Source organism: Haliotis cracherodii, unplaced genomic scaffold, assembly GCF_022045235.1.
Source record: "Haliotis cracherodii isolate W230 unplaced genomic scaffold, xgHalCrac1.p SCAF_22, whole genome shotgun sequence".
Classification (NCBI taxonomy): Eukaryota; Metazoa; Mollusca; class Gastropoda; order Lepetellida; family Haliotidae; genus Haliotis; species Haliotis cracherodii.
The window spans coordinates 3,661,230-3,680,940 of record NW_027266278.1 but is presented as its reverse complement, the minus strand read 5'-3'; the positions used below and the strand labels follow the sequence as shown (position 1 = coordinate 3,680,940).

At 38.5% G+C, this 19,711-nt stretch overlaps 2 protein-coding genes across 2 annotated transcripts; one reads left to right on the top strand and one right to left on the bottom strand.

Moving 5' to 3' along the window:
- The first annotated feature begins 5,176 nt into the window (after window positions 1–5,176).
- Window positions 5,177–8,988, top strand: LOC139471438 (uncharacterized). The gene is made up of 2 exons (XM_071253803.1): window positions 5,177–7,531; window positions 8,026–8,988. Exons 1-2 carry the CDS (start codon window positions 5,177–5,179, stop codon window positions 8,986–8,988), a joined length of 3,318 nt encoding a protein of 1,105 aa, XP_071109904.1.
- Window positions 8,989–14,701: 5,713 nt separating this feature from the next.
- LOC139471289 (uncharacterized) lies at window positions 14,702–18,284 on the bottom strand. Its single transcript, XM_071253590.1, has 4 exons — window positions 18,238–18,284; window positions 17,498–17,675; window positions 16,283–16,532; window positions 14,702–15,528 (listed from the first exon to the last, which is right to left on the bottom strand). The coding sequence occupies exons 2-4, from the start codon at window positions 17,669–17,671 to the stop codon at window positions 14,762–14,764; spliced, it is 1,191 nt and encodes a 396-aa protein (XP_071109691.1). The 5' UTR covers window positions 17,672–17,675; window positions 18,238–18,284; the 3' UTR covers window positions 14,702–14,761.
- Window positions 18,285–19,711: the final 1,427 nt, after the last annotated feature.

The following is a 19,711-nucleotide window of genomic DNA, read 5'->3' as shown; positions in this document are numbered from 1 at the left end:
ACGTCCAGCGATTCTCAGCTGACAAAACTGTGAATAATTTCGGTAAATGTCTGTTAGATCTATGTTCAGTGTTACATGTTCATATTATGAACGGACGATGTGGCACAGATTCCCAAGTGGGAGATAATACATTTATATGTGAAAGTGGCGCAAGTGTAATTGATTATGTGATTGCCTCGTCATCGCTTTTCGAGGACACAAGTGATTTTACGATACCGTCACGTACTGAATCGACACATCTTCCGCTCACACTGAAATGACGCTCGCCTCACGGATGCCGACACTTATCCGATGAAAGTAAATGTTATAGGTCGTTTAAGTTTGTATGGGATTACGACAAAGAGGAGCTCTTTAGACAAAACTTTTTAACAGATAGTGTCCAAAAAATACTCAATAAATCTGTCGAAATAGCGTTTACCAATATTGATAGCAGCGTAGAATATATCGTAGAAGCTATATATGTTTGGCTTGTGTCGATATGAAACGACAAGCCCGTAATGTAAAATCAGATGTTGTTGTTAATAAATGGTTTGACGCTGAGTGTGAGAGATTGAAAAAGGGGGGTCTCCTCACTTTGCCACCACCTATTGTTTTGAATAGGTGATGCAGTCATGTGTGGTGATTGGTTGAACAATGAGAGTCACCAGGGCTCATCTCAACATTTTATTGCACATTAGTAGATAACTACACATGTTATACTGCATGTTATACAGATTGTTTTAAGAATTCATACATTCATACCTTACACAGCAAATATTCTGACATTACATTTAGCATTTTGATACATTCATACACATATTTACAGTGTATTTCATTATTTCATCATTTTATTCGATATAGCACTTCATATCATAGCATTAAATAACATTACATATAGCATTTTGATACATTCATACATATATTTACAGTCCAATGAGATGTGACACTGAATCTGGATACTCAATGGATGTTCTGGTGCCAGCTAGAAGAAAGTCCTTTTCTCTTTGAAGACGGTGGTCTAGTTCTCTGTATTTCTTTGACGTATTGACGTCCACCTGCTCGGAGTTGGCTGATGATCATTTCAGTATTGGATTGTTCTTTCTGGATGATGTTGATGAACTTGAACAAGTTGGGGTGGGAATGTCCGGTTTTATTCATTTTGGCATGCCAGCCCTCAACGTGGTTAGTTGTTCTGGCACCGTCGTTGTTGAAGTGGTTCCACATGGATCGGCCAGGAACCTCCACCCAAGTTTCTGTCATGTAATCTGCAAGGTGGAGGATGGGATCGATGGAAGATGGGTTGAATAAGTCGGCATCTTGAAGAGCGTTTAGCCACACATCGTCAATGTCACAAAGTCTCAGGAGAGGCAGGGCACAGGCGCGGCGAACAAGAAGATTCACAGCAGGATCTGAAGAGAAACTGGTTTGTAGACCAAACCGTTGGCCATTTCTCCAGAAGGCTTGTCTATAGTGGAAAAGACAACCTTTAAGTTGGCATTGGAACACATTCACAGCAGCATTTTGGTCAGCAACTTAAAGGTCGGTCATCATATAGTTGGGTTGTAGATTAACATGAAAATCAGCACACTTCTGCTTAACAATGTTAAATAATGTCATATATGTAGATTGTTTCTTATCAGGCAATAGCGCATAGACCAGGGGGTACATTTTCTGAACTACAAAAGCATGGAAAGTGTACAGTTGGGTATACAATTTCGGACAAATATTGAAAGTTCCATCAGCAAAAATGGTATCAGCTGCTGCAAGGTGTTGTAAGTTGGATCTAGTTGTGAAAATCAGCATATTGTCGTCGGAATGGAGTAGGAAGTTGTCGCCACCGGAGGTCTTGGTATAGATATCTGGAAGGTCGATCTCCGAGCGTTGACGTGGTAGAGGCGGAAGTTCCTTGGCCCTGGCATAGTAGAGACTGGATTGGATGCTGTAGAAGGTTGGCGCTTCTGCTATCACATCTGCTTCATCTCTCCGCAGTTCTAAAATCAGACAAAACCCAGATTAAGTTAAATAAGACAATATTTTTTAAGACACAAATACACAATACAAATGTTTGAAATCTTTGAAATATTTAGTAAATAAAATTATGGACATTATAATAAGAGGTAAGCTCAACTCATGCATACCATTTAAATCTGAGAGGTAAATTGAAGGAATGGATCTGCTGTCCTCCTTAACCATGTTCTTCACTGAGGCGACAAACTTATCAACAGCAATTTTGGTATGGATTGCGTCATGGTTGTGGATGTTGTTGACTGTGGTGATGTAGTGAACACTTTTGACATTAATTGAGGGGGTGAACTCAGTTCAGTATTTGGTGACTTTGATATGGCCCCCATGTTTGTATAAACATTGCTACTGTTAATCCCTGGTGGCCTGGTGGCAAAGTGAGGATAAACCGAAAAAGGTAAGATGCAAACTTCTAATTAGGTTTAGAAAACAGAAAGACACAAATTCGCTAGATGAGTACAAATACATTAGAAATAAGTATAATGCTGTGTGTGGACAAAAGAGAGATACATTTTATAAACAAAAACAACAGTGTTTGGAAAAAAGCATATATGATGCTAAAAGATTCTGGTCTATCCTCAAAAGTGTTAATAAAAAGCATGCATCTAGAAATAATATTATATTATTATATAATATTATAACTTATTGAAATTAAGTGTTTCAGTGATATCATATCCACTGGCTAAATTGTTTAATGTATCCCTGGATAAGTCTACTTTTCCGATAAGTTTGAAAGAAGTTTCTGTTGTGCTTATTTATAAGAAAGGTAATATTAATGAATGTAGTAATTATAGACCTATAGCTTTCACGTGTTGTGTGGCTAAAATATTCGAAAAATGCGTTTTCAAATATGTTTTTAATTACTTAAGAGATAATAATTTGCTTACAAATCTTCAATCAGGTTTCATGCCAGGAGATTCTACCGCTAACGAGCCGACTTAGTTATATGATTTTATTGCTAGAGAATTGGATAAAGGCAAAGAAATCAGAGCAGTCTTTTGCGACGTTAGTAAGGCCTTTGATAAACCTAAAACATAGATGCCAACGGGTTGTTATCAATAGGAATAGTTCAGACTTACGACCAGTTACGGCCGGAGTTCCGCAAGGGTAAGTTTTAGGACCGCTACTGTTTCTAATTTTCATAAACGATATTATAGACGATATTGATAGTAATATAAGATTGTTTGCCGATGACACATCCCTATATGTCGTGGTAAATGACCCGAATACAGCAGCACATTGTCTGAATAACGATCTAAGTAGAATATCCTCTTGGGCAGAAAACTGGCAGGTCGATTTCAATCCTAATAACACAGTATCTGTCCAATTTTCCCGGAAGATTCTTCCAAATGTAAAACCAGTTTTGAAAATGAGTAACACTACTGTTCAGGAAGTTCATTCTCATAATCATCTTGGACTTACTCTCCAAGAGGATTGTTGTCAAGATCACAGATAATCTTGTATATTTTAATTATATGTTAGTACTTCAGATAGATGTATTACGGTATGGTTACATTAGTATATTAAGCTTAGCGAGTTGTTTTTAGATATTGTCAGGTAATACTATGGGAACAGGTTAGGGTCAGGGAAGCGTGACTGGGTACGGGTGATAGCTGGGGAGTTAATTGGTGTAACAATAGGGAGGTCAGGGGTAGCTTGGGCTTTGGGGTCAGTTTAAATAGCGGGGCAGGGTAATAATTTGTACAGTCAGCCAGAATCAGCATGGTCATGTAAGGCATGGACTAATATTGTGGGAGACTTCTACTCTGGTTGGCGTAAGTTTTTACATTTATTGTTTCATGTTGAATTGTATTTTAGAGGATAGAATTTTGAGTTATGTATTTTTTCCAAACGTAATTATATACACATATTGATGGTAATAGCGTAAAGCCACTGTAACAAATAACCACAACATGATCAAAGTATAAACAGTTCAACTCAGTAATATGTAAATCGGAGTATTGGTGCATGGCTGTATGTATTGTGAGGTAGTGACACATACCTCAGTGACTGTAATTGCGTATATTACATTGTAGTGTCCCGGAACTGGCCGGTTAACCTTAGAGTGCGTAGGAGGGAAGAAGTATACCTCCGATATTACGTAGGAGGAAGTAACAACCTCCAACATCACGTAAGGAGAGAAGTTCTCCGACCCAACGTAAGGAGAGAAGTATCTTCGTCTCCGTGGCACATCGTAGGATGAACACAGCCGTGGCATCCATGTAAACAGGCACCCCTAACTCCGTGGGGACAACATCGCCTGGGTGGAAAGATCACCATTCGTTATTACGAGGAAGAATTCTCGTATGAACTGCTCAATAACATCAGAGATTCTAAAGTTCTGTATAGAACTGTTGTGACAGTGACAGTGGAGTGGCTTTGTATCTTTTGGTTGTTTTTTTTTGTGGTTGTGTGTTGTTGTTGTATATATATACACACACAAAGTTTTACTGTGTATTAGTTGTGTTATTCTTAGAACATCTGTATTAGTGTTAGTATTTTTAGAAGTAGACTATTAGTATTAGGATAGTGTATCGTGATAGTTGTATTGTTAGTAGGAGATAGTTGTATTATTAGTAGTAGACATTTGTACTGTTAGTATTAAGATATTAGTATTAGTAGTAGGTGGTAGTATTGTTATTGGTAGGAGAAGCTAGTTTAGTTAGTTGTGTTAGTTAATTTGGTATTAGTTTGAATTTAGATATTGTTATTGGGATTTAAAATTACTTTAAGGGAGGGAATAAATCTGTATTACAATCTCATTTGTGTTTGTGGTTGATTCAATACGTGACATTTTGGTGGCAGCGGTGGGATATTTAATTATTGTCACTATTGAATTAACTCAGACCATCATTCAATGAGAGATTAGGAGTTACTTCCTTGATGGTTTATCCTTGTAGTATTTGTTTGGCCAGAGGTGTGATAGGACCTCCGGCACCACTTCTACATCCTTGAGTGTTCGAGTTAGAATCAAGGTTGGTAGGGTGTATTTCATTTATTGGTCAGATTAGGCTATTGGTTGGAATTTTATATTTTTGGGTTCCATTCTATGCATGAATGTACTTTTGTATAGTCTAAGTTCCTATTGGTAGCATTCATTATTCACAGTTGTCCAAGACTAAGCCTGCTGGGTTTAACTGTACTTGTACTTCATACTATCACCATACAGCTAGATATGGATCTTGAAAAGATTATCAAATTGGGTCAGAGTTTAGGGTATGAGCAAAATGATTTGAGGACGTTTGTAACAGAACAAACTGAGTTAGAGAGAGAGAAAGAGAAGGAAAAGTTAGAAAGAGAGGAAAGAGCAAGGGAGCGGGAGATCAAGAAATTAGAATTGGAGGAGAGAAAGGAGAGAGAAAAGTTAGAATGGGAGAAAGAAAAATTAGAATTGGAGGAGAGAAAAGAGAGAGAAAAGTTAGAATGGGAGAAAGAAAAATTAGAATTGGAGGAGAGAAAAGAGAGAGAAAAGTTAGAATGGGAGAAAGAAAAATTAAGAGTGCAATCAGAGGAGAGGATAGAATTAGCCAAGTTAGAAAAGAGTTATGCTGGAAATTATGAAGGACAGGTAGGAGAGAAACAATCAGGTGCTGCACCTAAGATGCCTAAGATGCCTCCGTTTGAAGACCGCAATGACAACATTGATGCATATCTTCAACGGTTTGAACGGGTAGCTGTAGCACAAGGTTGGAAGCCTTGTCATTGGGCAGCATATCTTTGTACGCTACTAAAAGGTAAGGCTTTGGAAGTATACTCCAGATTAAGTGTAGATGACGCAGAAGATTATACTGCTGTTAAGACTGCATTGCTAAAACGCTATGAAATGACAGAGGATGGATTTCATCAGAAATTTAGAACTGCTAAAACTGATACAGGTGAGATATTCACACAGTTTGTAGTTAGAATTGAGAACTATTTCAACAGATGGATTGAGCTTAGTGGTACTCAAAAGACTTTTGAAGGTGTGAAAGATTTATTGTTGCGTGAACAGATTTTAAATGTAACTGGAAGGGATCTTAGTATATTCTTGAAAGAGAGAAAACCAAAAGATGCTATGGAAATGGCCAGACTAGCAGAACAATTTATAGAAGCCAGAGGTACAGGTCCTGTTAGATATGGTAAGCAAGGTAGTTTTGGTCAACATGACAAAACAGAGGTCCGAGGTAAACCAGGAGAGAACAAGGCGCCAGGTGGTACAAAACCCAAACCATTTATTCCTATTAAAGAAAGGACATGTTACAACTGTAGTCAAATTGGACATTTGGCAGCACAGTGTAAGAAACCCAAATATAACGTGGCAAGTATCCAAGTAAGTGAATACACCAGTAACGTGTCTGCAGTCCTTCCAGATTGTATAGATGTTGAGGCAAGAATACCTGAAGTTGTAGATGGTGATGCCACAACTTCAGAGAGGGTGAGTGAACCAGATGTAGCCTCAGGAAGCATGTTTACTACAGACCACAACATGCCTATTCACAAGGGAAAGGTAAATGGCAAGCCAGTGGATGTCCTGAGAGACAGTGGCTGTACTGGCGTAATAGTGAGGAGGTCAAAGGTAGAGGATGAATGTTTGTCCTCAGAAACACAATCTTGTAAGTTGGCTGATAGTAGGGTGCTAATACTTCCCGTAGCATGGATTACCGTGGACACACCCTTTTATACTGGAAAGGTAAGAGCTGCATGTATGGACACACCACTCTGTGACCTGATATTAGGCAATATTCCAGGAGTGAGAGAACCAAGCGATCCAGATCAGACGTGGGATAAGGATGATATCCAGATGGTAAGTGCTGTGGAAACAAGAGGCCAAAGAAGAGTAAGACAAGAAGGCATGAAACCACTGAAGGCACTGAAACCTGTGGGGCTGACATTGAGTCGAGGTGAGTTCATTACCCAGCAACAACAGGATTCCAGTTTGGACAAAGTCAGGAAATTAGTGGAGGAAGGGAAAATTAGGGAGACCAGGCATAGTACTTCCTCTTACTATATCGAGAATGATATGCTCTATAGGAAGCATACCTTCACCAAGTTTGACAAGGGTAAGCAAGTTGTACAGGCAGTTGTACCAGTAGGGCTGCGTACCCAAGTGATGAAAGTAAGCCATGAAGCATTGATGGGAGGGCACCTTGGAATCAAAAAGACTTTAGATCGGGTTATGTCTCAGTTTTATTGGCCAGGAATAATGGGTGATGTTAGAAGACATGTGCTGTCCTGTGATATTTGTCAACGCACAACCCCCAAGGGCAAGGTAAGAAGAATACCACTAGGACAAATGCCATTAATCGAAGTACCATTTGAGAGAATAGCCGTTGACCTGATAGGCCCGTTGTATCCTGTCACTGACAAAGGTAATAGGTATCTTTTGACGGTAGTTGACTATGCAACCAGATACCCAGAGGCAGTGTCTTTGCCAAGGATTGAAACTGAGTATGTTGCTGAAGCTCTTTTCGAAATATTCAGTAGAGTAGGTATCCCCAAGGAGATCTTGACGGACATGGGAGCCCAGTTCACTTCAGGTGTAATGAAGGAGGTAAGTAGATTATTATCCTTGCATCAGCTAACTACTACCCCATATCATCCAATGTGTAATGGCCTTGAGGAAAAATTCAACGGTACTCTGAAGACAATGTTGAAACGAATGTGTGCAGAACGGCCATATGACTGGGACAGGTATGTAGCTGCTTTGTTATTTGCATACCGAGAAGTACCTCAAGAGAGTTTGGGATTTGCTCCCTTTGAACTACTGTACGGGCGTACAGTTAGAGGGCCAGTGCAGATTCTCAGAGAAATCTGGACTAAAGACATACAAAATCCTGAGGTAAGAACTACTTATGAGTATGTGTTAGATTTGCAAAACCGACTGGAAGATACTATTCATATAGCACAACAAGAACTAAAAAAAAATCAGGTAAGTACAAAAAGGTCTTTGATGCAGAACCAATTCCATTAGCCGATTCCGTATTTGCAAGGCTTCGACACTGTAAGTACCTAACCAAAATTGATGTGAGCAAGGCATATTGGCAGATCCCAATGGAAGAGAGTAGCAAAGAACTGACGGCCTTTATAACCCCTGATGGGTTATACCAATGGAAGGTGATGCCATTTGGAGTAGTCAACGCACCAGCAGTATTTTCCCGACTCATGAGGCAAGTATTACATAGCATACCTAACACTGACAACTACATAGACGACATCATAGAAGGAACAGAGGAATGGTCACCTCATGTGGTAAGTCTGAGAGACATATTTACAAGGTTAAGGCAATTTCATCTTACAGCTCGACCATCAAAGGTAAAAATAGGATACAAACAGTTGGAGTTTTTGGGACACAGGGTTGGGAGTGGCCTAATTCAGCCGGAGGGTAAGAATGTGGAGAAAATCCTAAATGTTGAACGACCACAAACTAAGAAACAGGTCAGAGCTGTGCTAGGATTAACTGGGTACTACCGGAAATTCATCCCAAATTATGCAGCCATAGCAGTGCCTCTGACTGATCTTACCAAGAAGGGCAAATCAAACAAGGTAGTATGGACAGAGAGTCAAGAGTTATCTTTCACGACGTTGAAAACACACATGTCAAGTTTTCCAATCTTGAAACTGCCAGACTTGGAGAAAACATTCCTAGTAAGAAGTGATGCTTCTGACGTCGGAATCGGAGCTGTTCTTTTACAAGAACAGGAAGGTGAGCGGTTTCCAATAATGTATGTGAGTCGAAAGTTGGCAGAACGTGAGAGGGCGTACTCTACCATAGAAAAGGAGTGTTTGGCAATAGTATGGGCAATACAGAAGTTAGAAAGATATCTGTATGGGCGGGAGTTCATTCTTGAAACGGACCATCAGCCCTTAGTATGGATGACCAAAGCCAAGTTGACCAATGGACGAGTGATGAGGTGGGCTCTAACTTTACAACCTTACAGGTTTCTGATCCGTGCAATCAAGGGGATTGAGAATGTGGGAGCTGACCTCTTGAGCCGGTGTTCGCCCTAGTCACACTGTGTGCATAGCAGTATGTAAATAATGCATTTTTCAGCATCATAGTGAAGATATGACAGTCATTACTTTTTGTGTATTATTGTTGTCATTGTGTATATATATGGTTTTGTATTAGATAATGTCTTTAAAAGACGTTAGGACAAAGTTATATGTGATCTTGTTTGTTATATAATTGTGCTCAGGTACAATTAACTTAAGTGGGGAGGTGATGTCAAGATCACAGATAATCTTGTATATTTTAATTATATGTTAGTACTTCAGATAGATGTATTACGGTATGGTTACATTAGTATATTAAGCTTAGCGAGTTGTTTTTAGATATTGTCAGGTAATACTATGGGAACAGGTTAGGGTCAGGGAAGCGTGACTGGGTACGGGTGATAGCTGGGGAGTTAATTGGTGTAACAATAGGGAGGTCAGGGGTAGCTTGGGCTTTGGGGTCAGTTTAAATAGCGGGGCAGGGTAATAATTTGTACAGTCAGCCAGAATCAGCATGGTCATGTAAGGCATGGACTAATATTGTGGGAGACTTCTACTCTGGTTGGCGTAAGTTTTTACATTTATTGTTTCATGTTGAATTGTATTTTAGAGGATAGAATTTTGAGTTATGTATTTTTTCCAAACGTAATTATATACACATATTGATGGTAATAGCGTAAAGCCACTGTAACAAATAACCACAACATGATCAAAGTATAAACAGTTCAACTCAGTAATATGTAAATCGGAGTATTGGTGCATGGCTGTATGTATTGTGAGGTAGTGACACATACCTCAGTGACTGTAATTGCGTATATTACATTGTAGTGTCCCGGAACTGGCCGGTTAACCTTAGAGTGCGTAGGAGGGAAGAAGTATACCTCCGATATTACGTAGGAGGAAGTAACAACCTCCAACATCACGTAAGGAGAGAAGTTCTCCGACCCAACGTAAGGAGAGAAGTATCTTCGTCTCCGTGGCACATCGTAGGATGAACACAGCCGTGGCATCCATGTAAACAGGCACCCCTAACTCCGTGGGGACAACATCGCCTGGGTGGAAAGATCACTATTCGTTATTACGAGGAAGAATTCTCGTATGAACTGCTCAATAACATCAGAGATTCTAAAGTTCTGTATAGAACTGTTGTGACAGTGACAGTGGAGTGGCTTTGTATCTTTTGGTTTTTTTTTTTTGTGGTTGTGTGTTGTTGTTGTATATATATACACACACAAAGTTTTACTGTGTATTAGTTGTGTTATTCTTAGAACATCTGTATTAGTGTTAGTATTTTTAGAAGTAGACTATTAGTATTAGGATAGTGTATCGTGATAGTTGTATTGTTAGTAGGAGATAGTTGTATTATTAGTAGTAGACATTTGTACTGTTAGTATTAAGATATTAGTATTAGTAGTAGGTGGTAGTATTGTTATTGGTAGGAGAAGCTAGTTTAGTTAGTTGTGTTAGTTAATTTGGTATTAGTTTGAATTTAGATATTGTTATTGGGATTTAAAATTACTTTAAGGGAGGGAATAAATCTGTATTACAATCTCATTTGTGTTTGTGGTTGATTCAATGATGTGGAACGATCATATTGATAGCCTAGTCAAGAAAGTCAGTCCAATAATTAACTGTCTCAACTGTCTCGGAGTTTCAAGTATCGTTTAAATAGAAAAACACTGGAAACTATGCATAAATCTTTCATATTACCGATATTTGATTATTGTTGCCACATATGGGACAACTGCACAAAAGAACAGGCGTTACTACTTGAAAAACTAAATCTAGATGCACTCAGAACTATTTGTGGGGCTGTTCATGGCACAAGTCACGTTAAACTTTATAAAGAAACAAATCTTACATCATTAGAAGAAAGAAGGCATTTTCAAAAGTTAAATATTTTTTATAAAATGGATAACAATCTAGTACCGGACTATCTCTCATCCTTAGTTCCAAATAGAGTGTCGGATGCAAGTGATTATAATTTGAGAAACTGATCACAGCTACAAACAACAAAGTGTAAATCAAATAATTATGCCAAATCATTTATTCCAGATACAGTTAATATTTTTAACTCACTACCTATTGAATACACCAATGCCAGTAGCTTAGGAAGTTTTAAAAGTTTTATAAAAAGCAATGATAGGAATGGTATATACTTTGATACAAATTATGGATCAAGATTATGTAAGGTTATACACTCCCGTCTCATGCTTGGCTGCAGTGATCTAAACGCCGACAAATTTGCCAGATTTATATCCGACAGCCCGAGATGTTGTTGTGGCTATCATACGGAAGATGCACTTCATTTCTTTCTTACGTGTCCCTTAAACAGTACAGTAAGGCAAAACATGTATTATTTCGTAAAAGGCTACGATTTAAATTCAATTCTAAATGGTAATTCAAATGTAACGACTGTAACAAATCTTGAAATTTTGAAATCGGTGCACAGTTTTATTCTATCTTCTTGCCGATTTAGAGATTTTGTCTGAGATGATGGCTTTGCTATATGATACTGCGGTGTTGTTGTACTGAATGTAAATAATAATGTAACTGTAGTTATGGAAGATAATCGAGTAATTAAACTCTTACAGAACCATACTTACCTTTAATGCCAATTATACAATGTATGCTATTTCTCATGTCGCTATCAATACATTGCTATTTGTATATGTATCATGTTTGGGAGAGGCATTCAGATAAGCAAAATTTGCTTGTTTGCCAATCCCTCCACTTTATGGAAATAAATATGTTTATATCATATAATATTACCACCAATGATTGGTACCAACACTTTACAAATCTTTTGTAATCCCCCACCATTGAAGACCAGTCTGACGCAGAGCCTACAGTACCAGATAGATCCGCTCGATATGATACAAACAAAAATGTTACCGAGGATATTCTTGATTCCCCAATAACGAGAGATGAGATTTTAGACAGCATATATAATCTTAAAAGTAACAAGGCAGCTGGTATAGATGATACTATTCCTGAATTCTTTAAACATTCTTCAGATTTACTACTTCCATACTTAGAATTAATATTTAATTTGATATTAGAAAATGGACATTTTCCAAAATCATGGTCGATTGGTATTATCGTCCCAATCCATAAACAAGGTGATATAAGTAACGAAAATAATTACAGAGGTATTACCCTTTTAAGCATATTCAGTAAGATATTTACATCTATCATTAACAAGAGACGAGTGTTCTGGGATAATGCTATGGATAAAATAAGTGAAACCCAAGCTGGATTTAGGGAAGGATATACAACTATTGATAATATGTTCATACTACAAACAATCGTACAAAAGTATCTAAGTACAAAAGGTTGAAAATTCTATGCTCTATTCGTTGACTTTGCAAAGGCATTTGACTCTGTACAACGACATAAGTTATGGTCACTTCTGTATTCCCATGGTCTTAGTTGTAAAATGAGCAAACTTATATGTAATATTTATGAAAATGTAAACGTATGTGTCAGAAATAACCGAGAACTGACGGAAATGTTTGATAGTGAACTTGGAGTGAGACAAGGCTGCAAACTAAGTCCTTTTTTGTTCTCATTTTTATAAATGAATTAGGAACACAAATTCAAGATAAGTGTACAAATGGAATTCAACTACATCCTGACATGACACAATTATTTTTACTTTTAGTTGCGGACGATATTATATTATTCTCAAGTAGTATTGGCGGCTTACAGACACAAATTAACGAACTAGAAAAGTACTGTGATGAATGGAAATTAACTGTAAACAAAGATAAAACGAAGATCGTTGTTTTTAAAAATGGTGGGAAACTTGCTCAAAGGGAAAAATGGTTTTACAAAGGGGAACGCCTAGAAACTACCTCTTTCTACAAGTATTTAGGTGTATACTTTACAAATCTTCTTAGTTGTCGATATCTTAAACATCGATGAAAGCTCAAAAGGTATTAATTGGTGTGTTAAAACAAATCTTTACTCTTGGAAATATTACTTACAAGTCGTTCTTCAAGGTATTTGATTTAAAGATAAGTCCGATATTACTATATGGAGCAGAGATAGGGGGTCTCAGTAAGCTTGAACAAATAGAAAAAAAAGTACATTTATATGCCTGCAAAAAAACCTTGGTGTTAAAGTTAATACACCAAGTGTTATGGTATATGGTGATTGTGGCAGATTTCCAATCTATATATATTCATATCTAAAGGTTATCAAATAGTGGTTAAGATTATTGAATATGTCATCTTATAGGTTCCCGAAAAAATGTTATAATATGATGGTACTCTTTGATAAAAATGGAAAACGAAATTGGGTAACAGACGTAAAAATCTTCCTGTTTTCTGTTGGTTATGGCTATTTTTGGTGTGAACAAAATATACAATGTCATTCATATTTCATCAGATCATTAACACAAAGACTAAAAGATATGTATTTACAAAATTAGTCTCAATCTGTATCTGAATCAAACAAATGTATTTATTACAAAATGGTAAAAAATGATTTATATTCCGAACAGCATTTATCTTGTTTAAATGTAAAAACATTCCAAATTACCCTAGCAAGATTTCGATGTTGATCACATGATTGATTTATTGAAACTGGACGTTACACGGGTATTAAAGAAAAAAACGCATTTGTCACTTGTGCGCCCTAAATGACATTGAAGATGAATACCACTTCCTTCTTATATGCCCATTTTATGCAACATTAAGGGCTAAGTATATACCTGAATATTACCTTGTCAATCCCAATTTCTTTAAATTCACATCGCTGTTAAACAACTCTAAGTATCTACTTTTACAAAATGTATCTATGTACATTTACCATGCAATGAGACACAGCAAAAAATACTATGTTATAGACTCTACTACTCTGAATGTACAACTCATAAATGTACTATATGCCTGTGGCGTCCATCAGTACGGAAATATAGAAATTGAACGGTATTAGAGGAAAAATGGATACGTTTTGACAGTTCATAGGGTGGTGATAGATCGGCAGCCATTTTTTATGAATCGATATGTAGGCTATTGATGTATTCATGTATATGTTTATATTGATGTTTATGTGTGAAAAGGCATAACGTATTTGAAAGGCGTTTCCGTAGCAAAAGGAATCCTCTTTTTAACCAATCAGAATCAAGCTTTCATCAATGTCACTGTAGAATCACGATCATATATCGAATCCACGTCAGCCAAGTATTCATGAAAAATGTAGGGTGTTTTCAGAGAAGGTACGGTGGATGTTGTCTTACAAAAACCCTCTGACCCCTCTGACCCAACAAAGACCTAAGATATACGTGTATATGCCACTATGACTAAAACTGATTAACGTCTTATCTCCGCCAAAGTACATTTTAAACGCATATTATACGATGAAGTCATTCACACATGCTCAAGATGCAGTCAGAATCGTACATTGGACTTCAGTAGATATTTCTTATGATTATTGAACTGTTTCTATCGCATTATATGGGGTCTGTTTAGCTCCTGAACAAACACTGCATGCTTCTTGTGTGTCCGACAGATGGACATGCTCCTTCATTTAAAGAAAACCTGATTTTAATTGACTTTCAGGAATAATTTTTAAATTTTCATTTTATTTTTCAGTTTAAGGTCACTTGTTTTTCTTCTTCTTTCATAAAATTCATGACACTGTATTACTAACACCAAAGGGTGTCCCAAGCATTCCATTGTAATATGTTTATGTAAAGTCAAATAATGATACATCCAGAAACTAAACTGTAGCTTGATTTATTGCAAAGGATTACAAACAAGCATGGTTGACGCTTTGTCTCTCAACCAATGATATGACCCGGAGTCACGTCATTTGACAAAACAAAGTTCTTGAAATAGACGTACGAATCTCTTGTTGGCGCCCAATCCGGCGATGAACCACCAAAGAACGTTGAGAAAAAAATTCCGTCGATGGTGACGCTGGATTTTGTGCGGAAGTTGACGTTGTTGATTTCATATACTTGTTTACCATTGTACCAAACTTTTGCTGTTCCGTCCTGCTTTCCCGGCGTGTTGAGCTTCACCTCCTGAGCTATGTTCTGCCAGACTCCCTTCTTGAAGTGCCACGAATCTCTACCTAAAGAGTTACCGTAGTCGAAGTTGCAAATGTTCTTAGTGCAGAAGTCGGCGCGTTGTCCAGAGGGGATGTAGGCGTACAGTTCCCCACCCCCACCAGTCCTCCACATAAAGCGTGTTGAGAAACATTCCTCGTTGTGACGTCCCCCAGAACAGGTTTGGGACCCTCCCCACAGACCCGGTAGCTTGCCCCCCTTAACCCAGTCAAAGTTGGGGTCGAAGTAGATGTCGTAGCTCAACGTCAGCGTCGTTTGTGGACGGATAGGGGTCCAGTAGAACTGAATCCCTCGGTGGCCCCGAACTTTGATATAGTGTCCCTTCTCGTAGAACACTTTGAGGACATGTTCCCCGGTACCGGCAGGGTCAAGGACAACGGAACCAGAGTCTTCGTCGAAGCCTCCATGTTGTAGCACAGTTATGCCCTTTTTGTAATCACTCGGATCGAATCCATAATATTCATAAAGAACTTTGCCTGAAAACAGCAATGGACATTTGACATTTAAATAAAAAATGGTATTCATATTGATATATCTGCCACACACAAACGTAAGAGCATACTGACAACCTTTTGGCGAACACCTGGTGTCATCACTGATTTTAACTGATTCATCCACATCAGGTTTACCACTATTTTCGGTGTATAATTGAGACTAATGTTTCTCTGGCGTCTATACATTCAAGACCATTGTATCACAGTCAATGTTTGACTGTATACCTACTCTATAAGGTATGTGATAATTCATTGATAACAACTGATATCAGCAAACCGTTAAACTTATAACGTACCTTGCGACACAAATTTGGTGTGGGTTACCTAAACATTGTTTTGCTGCTTGGACAAGGGTCAATCATACATGTTGATATGAAATTGAAAATGTGAACGGCTATTATACACGATTAAGGGTAGGGAACCTTTCCCCAGGTAACCTAAACAAAACCAAAGAGGTTTTGGCAATGGAGGGACCTCATCAGTTACCTGGCAATACATTCAGTGACTTGGACGGTCGAGGAGGCTAATTACGGTCAAGTAAAGTGCTAAATAAAAGTGAAAAAAAACATTTCCATAGTCATAAGAAATGTCTACTAAAATTTCATGAGCATGTGATGATACCAGGCGTTTGCGAAAAGGTGAGTGTACCCTGTTCCACTGTTGGCAACCGTCACAAACACATGCACAGGAAAACAATTGTTCACCTGAAAAAACACGGAAACATAAAACATTTTACCTGTGACATAGCTAGACGTTTGTGGCGTGCCTGGTTTGGCTGTATGTCTGATGGGTTTCTGGGTAGCTGATACTGGGCCGTCCATGCCTTCAATGTAGAACCGGGCTTTTGGAACGATGTCACCAGTGACACGTCCAATTAGCTTCACACACAGTTTGTCGCCAGCCTTCTGTTCGCCATAAGATGCCTTGTTGACCAGGACAAACTCTTTACCTCCATTCAGAGTTTGCTGAACATCAGCAACCCAGATCTGAAAGATGTGATGGTTGAAACTTTATACGTTACACATCGGAGCTTTCTGTAAGAGGATACTAGCATGGCAAAGAGATGTCTTCCAGGATCTGGAGTATGTCTGATATGGAGATTGTAACAAAGGACTCCTGTATGCCAGAAAGACTCAGGGTAGTAGATAGTAGAGATGAGATGTCTGCTTACATACCTAGGTTTGTTTGTTTGTTGTTTAGCGCCGCACTAAGCAATATTCCAGCTATTTGACGGCGGTCTGTAAATAATCGAGTCTGAAACCAGACAATCCAGTGATTGACAACAGGATCAATGATGACTAGGTACTCTTGCGGATGCTGCAAGAGGGATCCGCACAACGACTTTACCTCTTGAAGACCAGGATACCTCTTGGAGACCAGGATACCTGTTAGCGAATTACTTGAACATGAGTGAGTGAGTGAGTTTGGTTTTACGCCTCTTTTAGCAATATTCCAGCAATATCACGGCGGGGGACACAAGAAATGGGCTTCACACATTGTACCCATGTCGGGAATCGAACCCGGGTCTTCGGCGTGACGAGCGAACGCTTTAACCACTAGGCTACCCGACCGTCCCGACTTGAACATGAGAGATGGTTAGTAAGTGTCAATGTACGTATTGGGACACTGGCCACTACACCTAAATGGATGCAACTGTTACGTTGTCCGAAGTTGAGAGTGACCCCGAGGTTTACTTCACCGAAGTTGTATTTCTCTTATTTACAAACCAGATACACACTCGTGTGTCATTCTTACGCTCGGGGGATGGTAGAGTAGCCTTGTGGTTAAAGTGTTCGCTCGTCACGCCGAAGAACTGGGTTCTATTCCCCACATGGTTACTATGTGGGTAGCTCATTCTGGTGTCCCCTGCCATGGTATTGCTGGAATATTGCTCAAAGGGGTGTAAGACAATACTCATTCACTCGTTCACTCGGGAGATAATGCCACTTACGTCTAGCGTATCGACGTGATGGTCAAAGATGACATGCGCTTTCCAGTGATGCATGGTTTGAGTGATAGGTTCACAGAAGTCCGACCGAAAACCACCATCCCAGTGTTTTGTAATGGGAATGTCCATGGCAACCGCCGATGAGAGAACAAACAGAACAGCGAGAAGGGACACCATGTTTCTTTAAACGAAAAACCGAAAACATATTTGGACATTTATACTTGAAATTCATCTATCTTTAAATCGTGTTTGATTACACTCCTTGGTCAGTATAAGTGGCCGTAGTGTCAGGCGGCAAACAAGGCAAGACTGAAAACATCCTTTTCAGGGATCAGAACATCCAGGTCCTGCCATGGCCCGCCAGGTCTCCAGATTGAAACCAAATCGAACATTTATGGGACGCACTGGATCAAGAGTGCGAGGACGTCAGCAACACTCAGGTAGAGTGGGTGAACATTAGCCAGGCCAGAATTCGGGATCTGATTGCTTTCATGGGACGACGATGCCAGTCAATTGTGGACTCTTATAGTGGCAATACAAGAGATTGAGAACAGATGATCTTTACCATAAAAATTTACTGTTCCATGTGGAACCATAAATTACAACGATGTGTGTCGATACTGATGCCATCTGTTGATTATTAATATTATAAGCAAAATATAAATATAAATATTGCAGAGTATATAATCTGGCTATTGCAAACCGAATCATGTGTTCACAACATCACAACATCACACACTTACCACTTTCAACACTGCCGTCTTGCCCGTCTCCCTTACCAAGATATAAGGGCAGTGATTATATGTGACCAAAATGTAGCGGTGTATAACCGATAACCTGCAGGTTACGAGATATGTTTCTAACACCTGTTTAGGCAGTGGTGACATAATTCCATAGAAAGCGTGCATAGCGATAAAATGTTGGTTTTTTTGTCATTAGTTATAAGTACAAGTCATGCTATCGTTTTTGCCGTTTGGAATCTGAATAATAATATTTAAAAATGTCAAACCCTTTCCATGTTGAAAATAGATCCCTGCCAAAACATGGTGGGTCCATGAGTGAGTGAATGAGTGAGTGAGTGGGTGAGGGAGTGAGGGAGGGAGGGAGGGAGGGAGGGAGAAAATAATTAACATCAAATCGGCAATATTTCAGTCATATCGTGACGAGAAGTTATTAATTATTGATACATGTAATCAGACCAAATGAAAACCTGTCATCGATGTAAAATAGCAAGAATATCGCAGTACTATTTAAAACTAGCATACAACCACAAAAATATATCAATATAAGTTACAATACAATATAAAAAGGGGCTATAGATCGCCAGCAGCTGAAGGTAGATCACCATGCTCGGGTCCATGGGATGAGTGAGTGAGTGAGTTAAAACGGAACGTCACGTCGGCAATAGTTCAGCAATATCGGAACGAAAACTGACACATAATACATAGATGTATTTGGAATAAAAAGCTGTCAGCGAGGGACAGTAGGATAACTAGAGTATCACAGTTTCGATCTTAAAATTAGGTAAGAACAGTTAAAAGAATACATTTTCAATCAACAATACAATATATAAATGGGCTATAGATCACCAGCAACCAAAGTAAGGCCACCTTACTAGGGACTGAAGGGACTTACAATACTTCTGCTACCTGCACGGCTCCCCAACAGGATCTACACCATCCCTTCAGTTGCTGGTGATGGTTCGCAATAAAGGCAACAGTTGAAATAAACAAATATACTACGTTTAAAACTGAGGTAAGAATAAATGTACTTTGAATGATTAGGTCTTACATATTCTCTCAGGGGGACAAATTTTTACGCTACTTCAACCCCCTTTGAGGATATAGCCACTAACAATCTAGGTTACAAATTATACTTTACCAATATCAAATATAGTTATTTAAACAAATTCAAAATTTATCAAAATTCTTTTTAAAAACTTTAATTAAATGAGAATTGATTCTATTAAAAAGATCCTTTATTGATGATGATTTGAAATATTTATCCCTTGTGATGGAAAAATCAACACAATCAAGCAGGGCATGCTTGACGGTGATTCTTACATCACAAGGGATACAAAATGGAGGATCCTCACCTTTCAATAAATAATCATTTGTACACCTGCTATGGCAAATACGACATCGTCGTGGTATGACCTCTTCAAATCTGGACTGACAATCCAAGTTGGTGTAGCTAATAGTTGGTTTAAATTCATGT

Excerpts from the sequence above, each read along its gene's own strand:
- LOC139471438 (XM_071253803.1), top strand. The coding sequence starts at position 5,177 with ATGGATCTTGAAAAGATTATCAAATTGGGTCAGAGTTTAGGGTATGAG. Across the intron at positions 7,532-8,025 it reads CTTCAGGTGTAATGAAGGAG|ATCCCAATGGAAGAGAGTAG; the intron begins GTAAGTAGATTA and ends GCATATTGGCAG.
- LOC139471289 (XM_071253590.1), bottom strand. The coding sequence starts at position 17,671 with ATGGTGTCCCTTCTCGCTGTTCTGTTTGTTCTCTCATCGGCGGTTGCC. Across the intron at positions 16,533-17,497 it reads ATCACGTCGATACGCTAGAC|ATCTGGGTTGCTGATGTTCA; the intron begins GTAAGTGGCATT and ends CACATCTTTCAG. Across the intron at positions 15,529-16,282 it reads AACGTCTAGCTATGTCACAG|GCAAAGTTCTTTATGAATAT; the intron begins GTAAAATGTTTT and ends TGCTGTTTTCAG.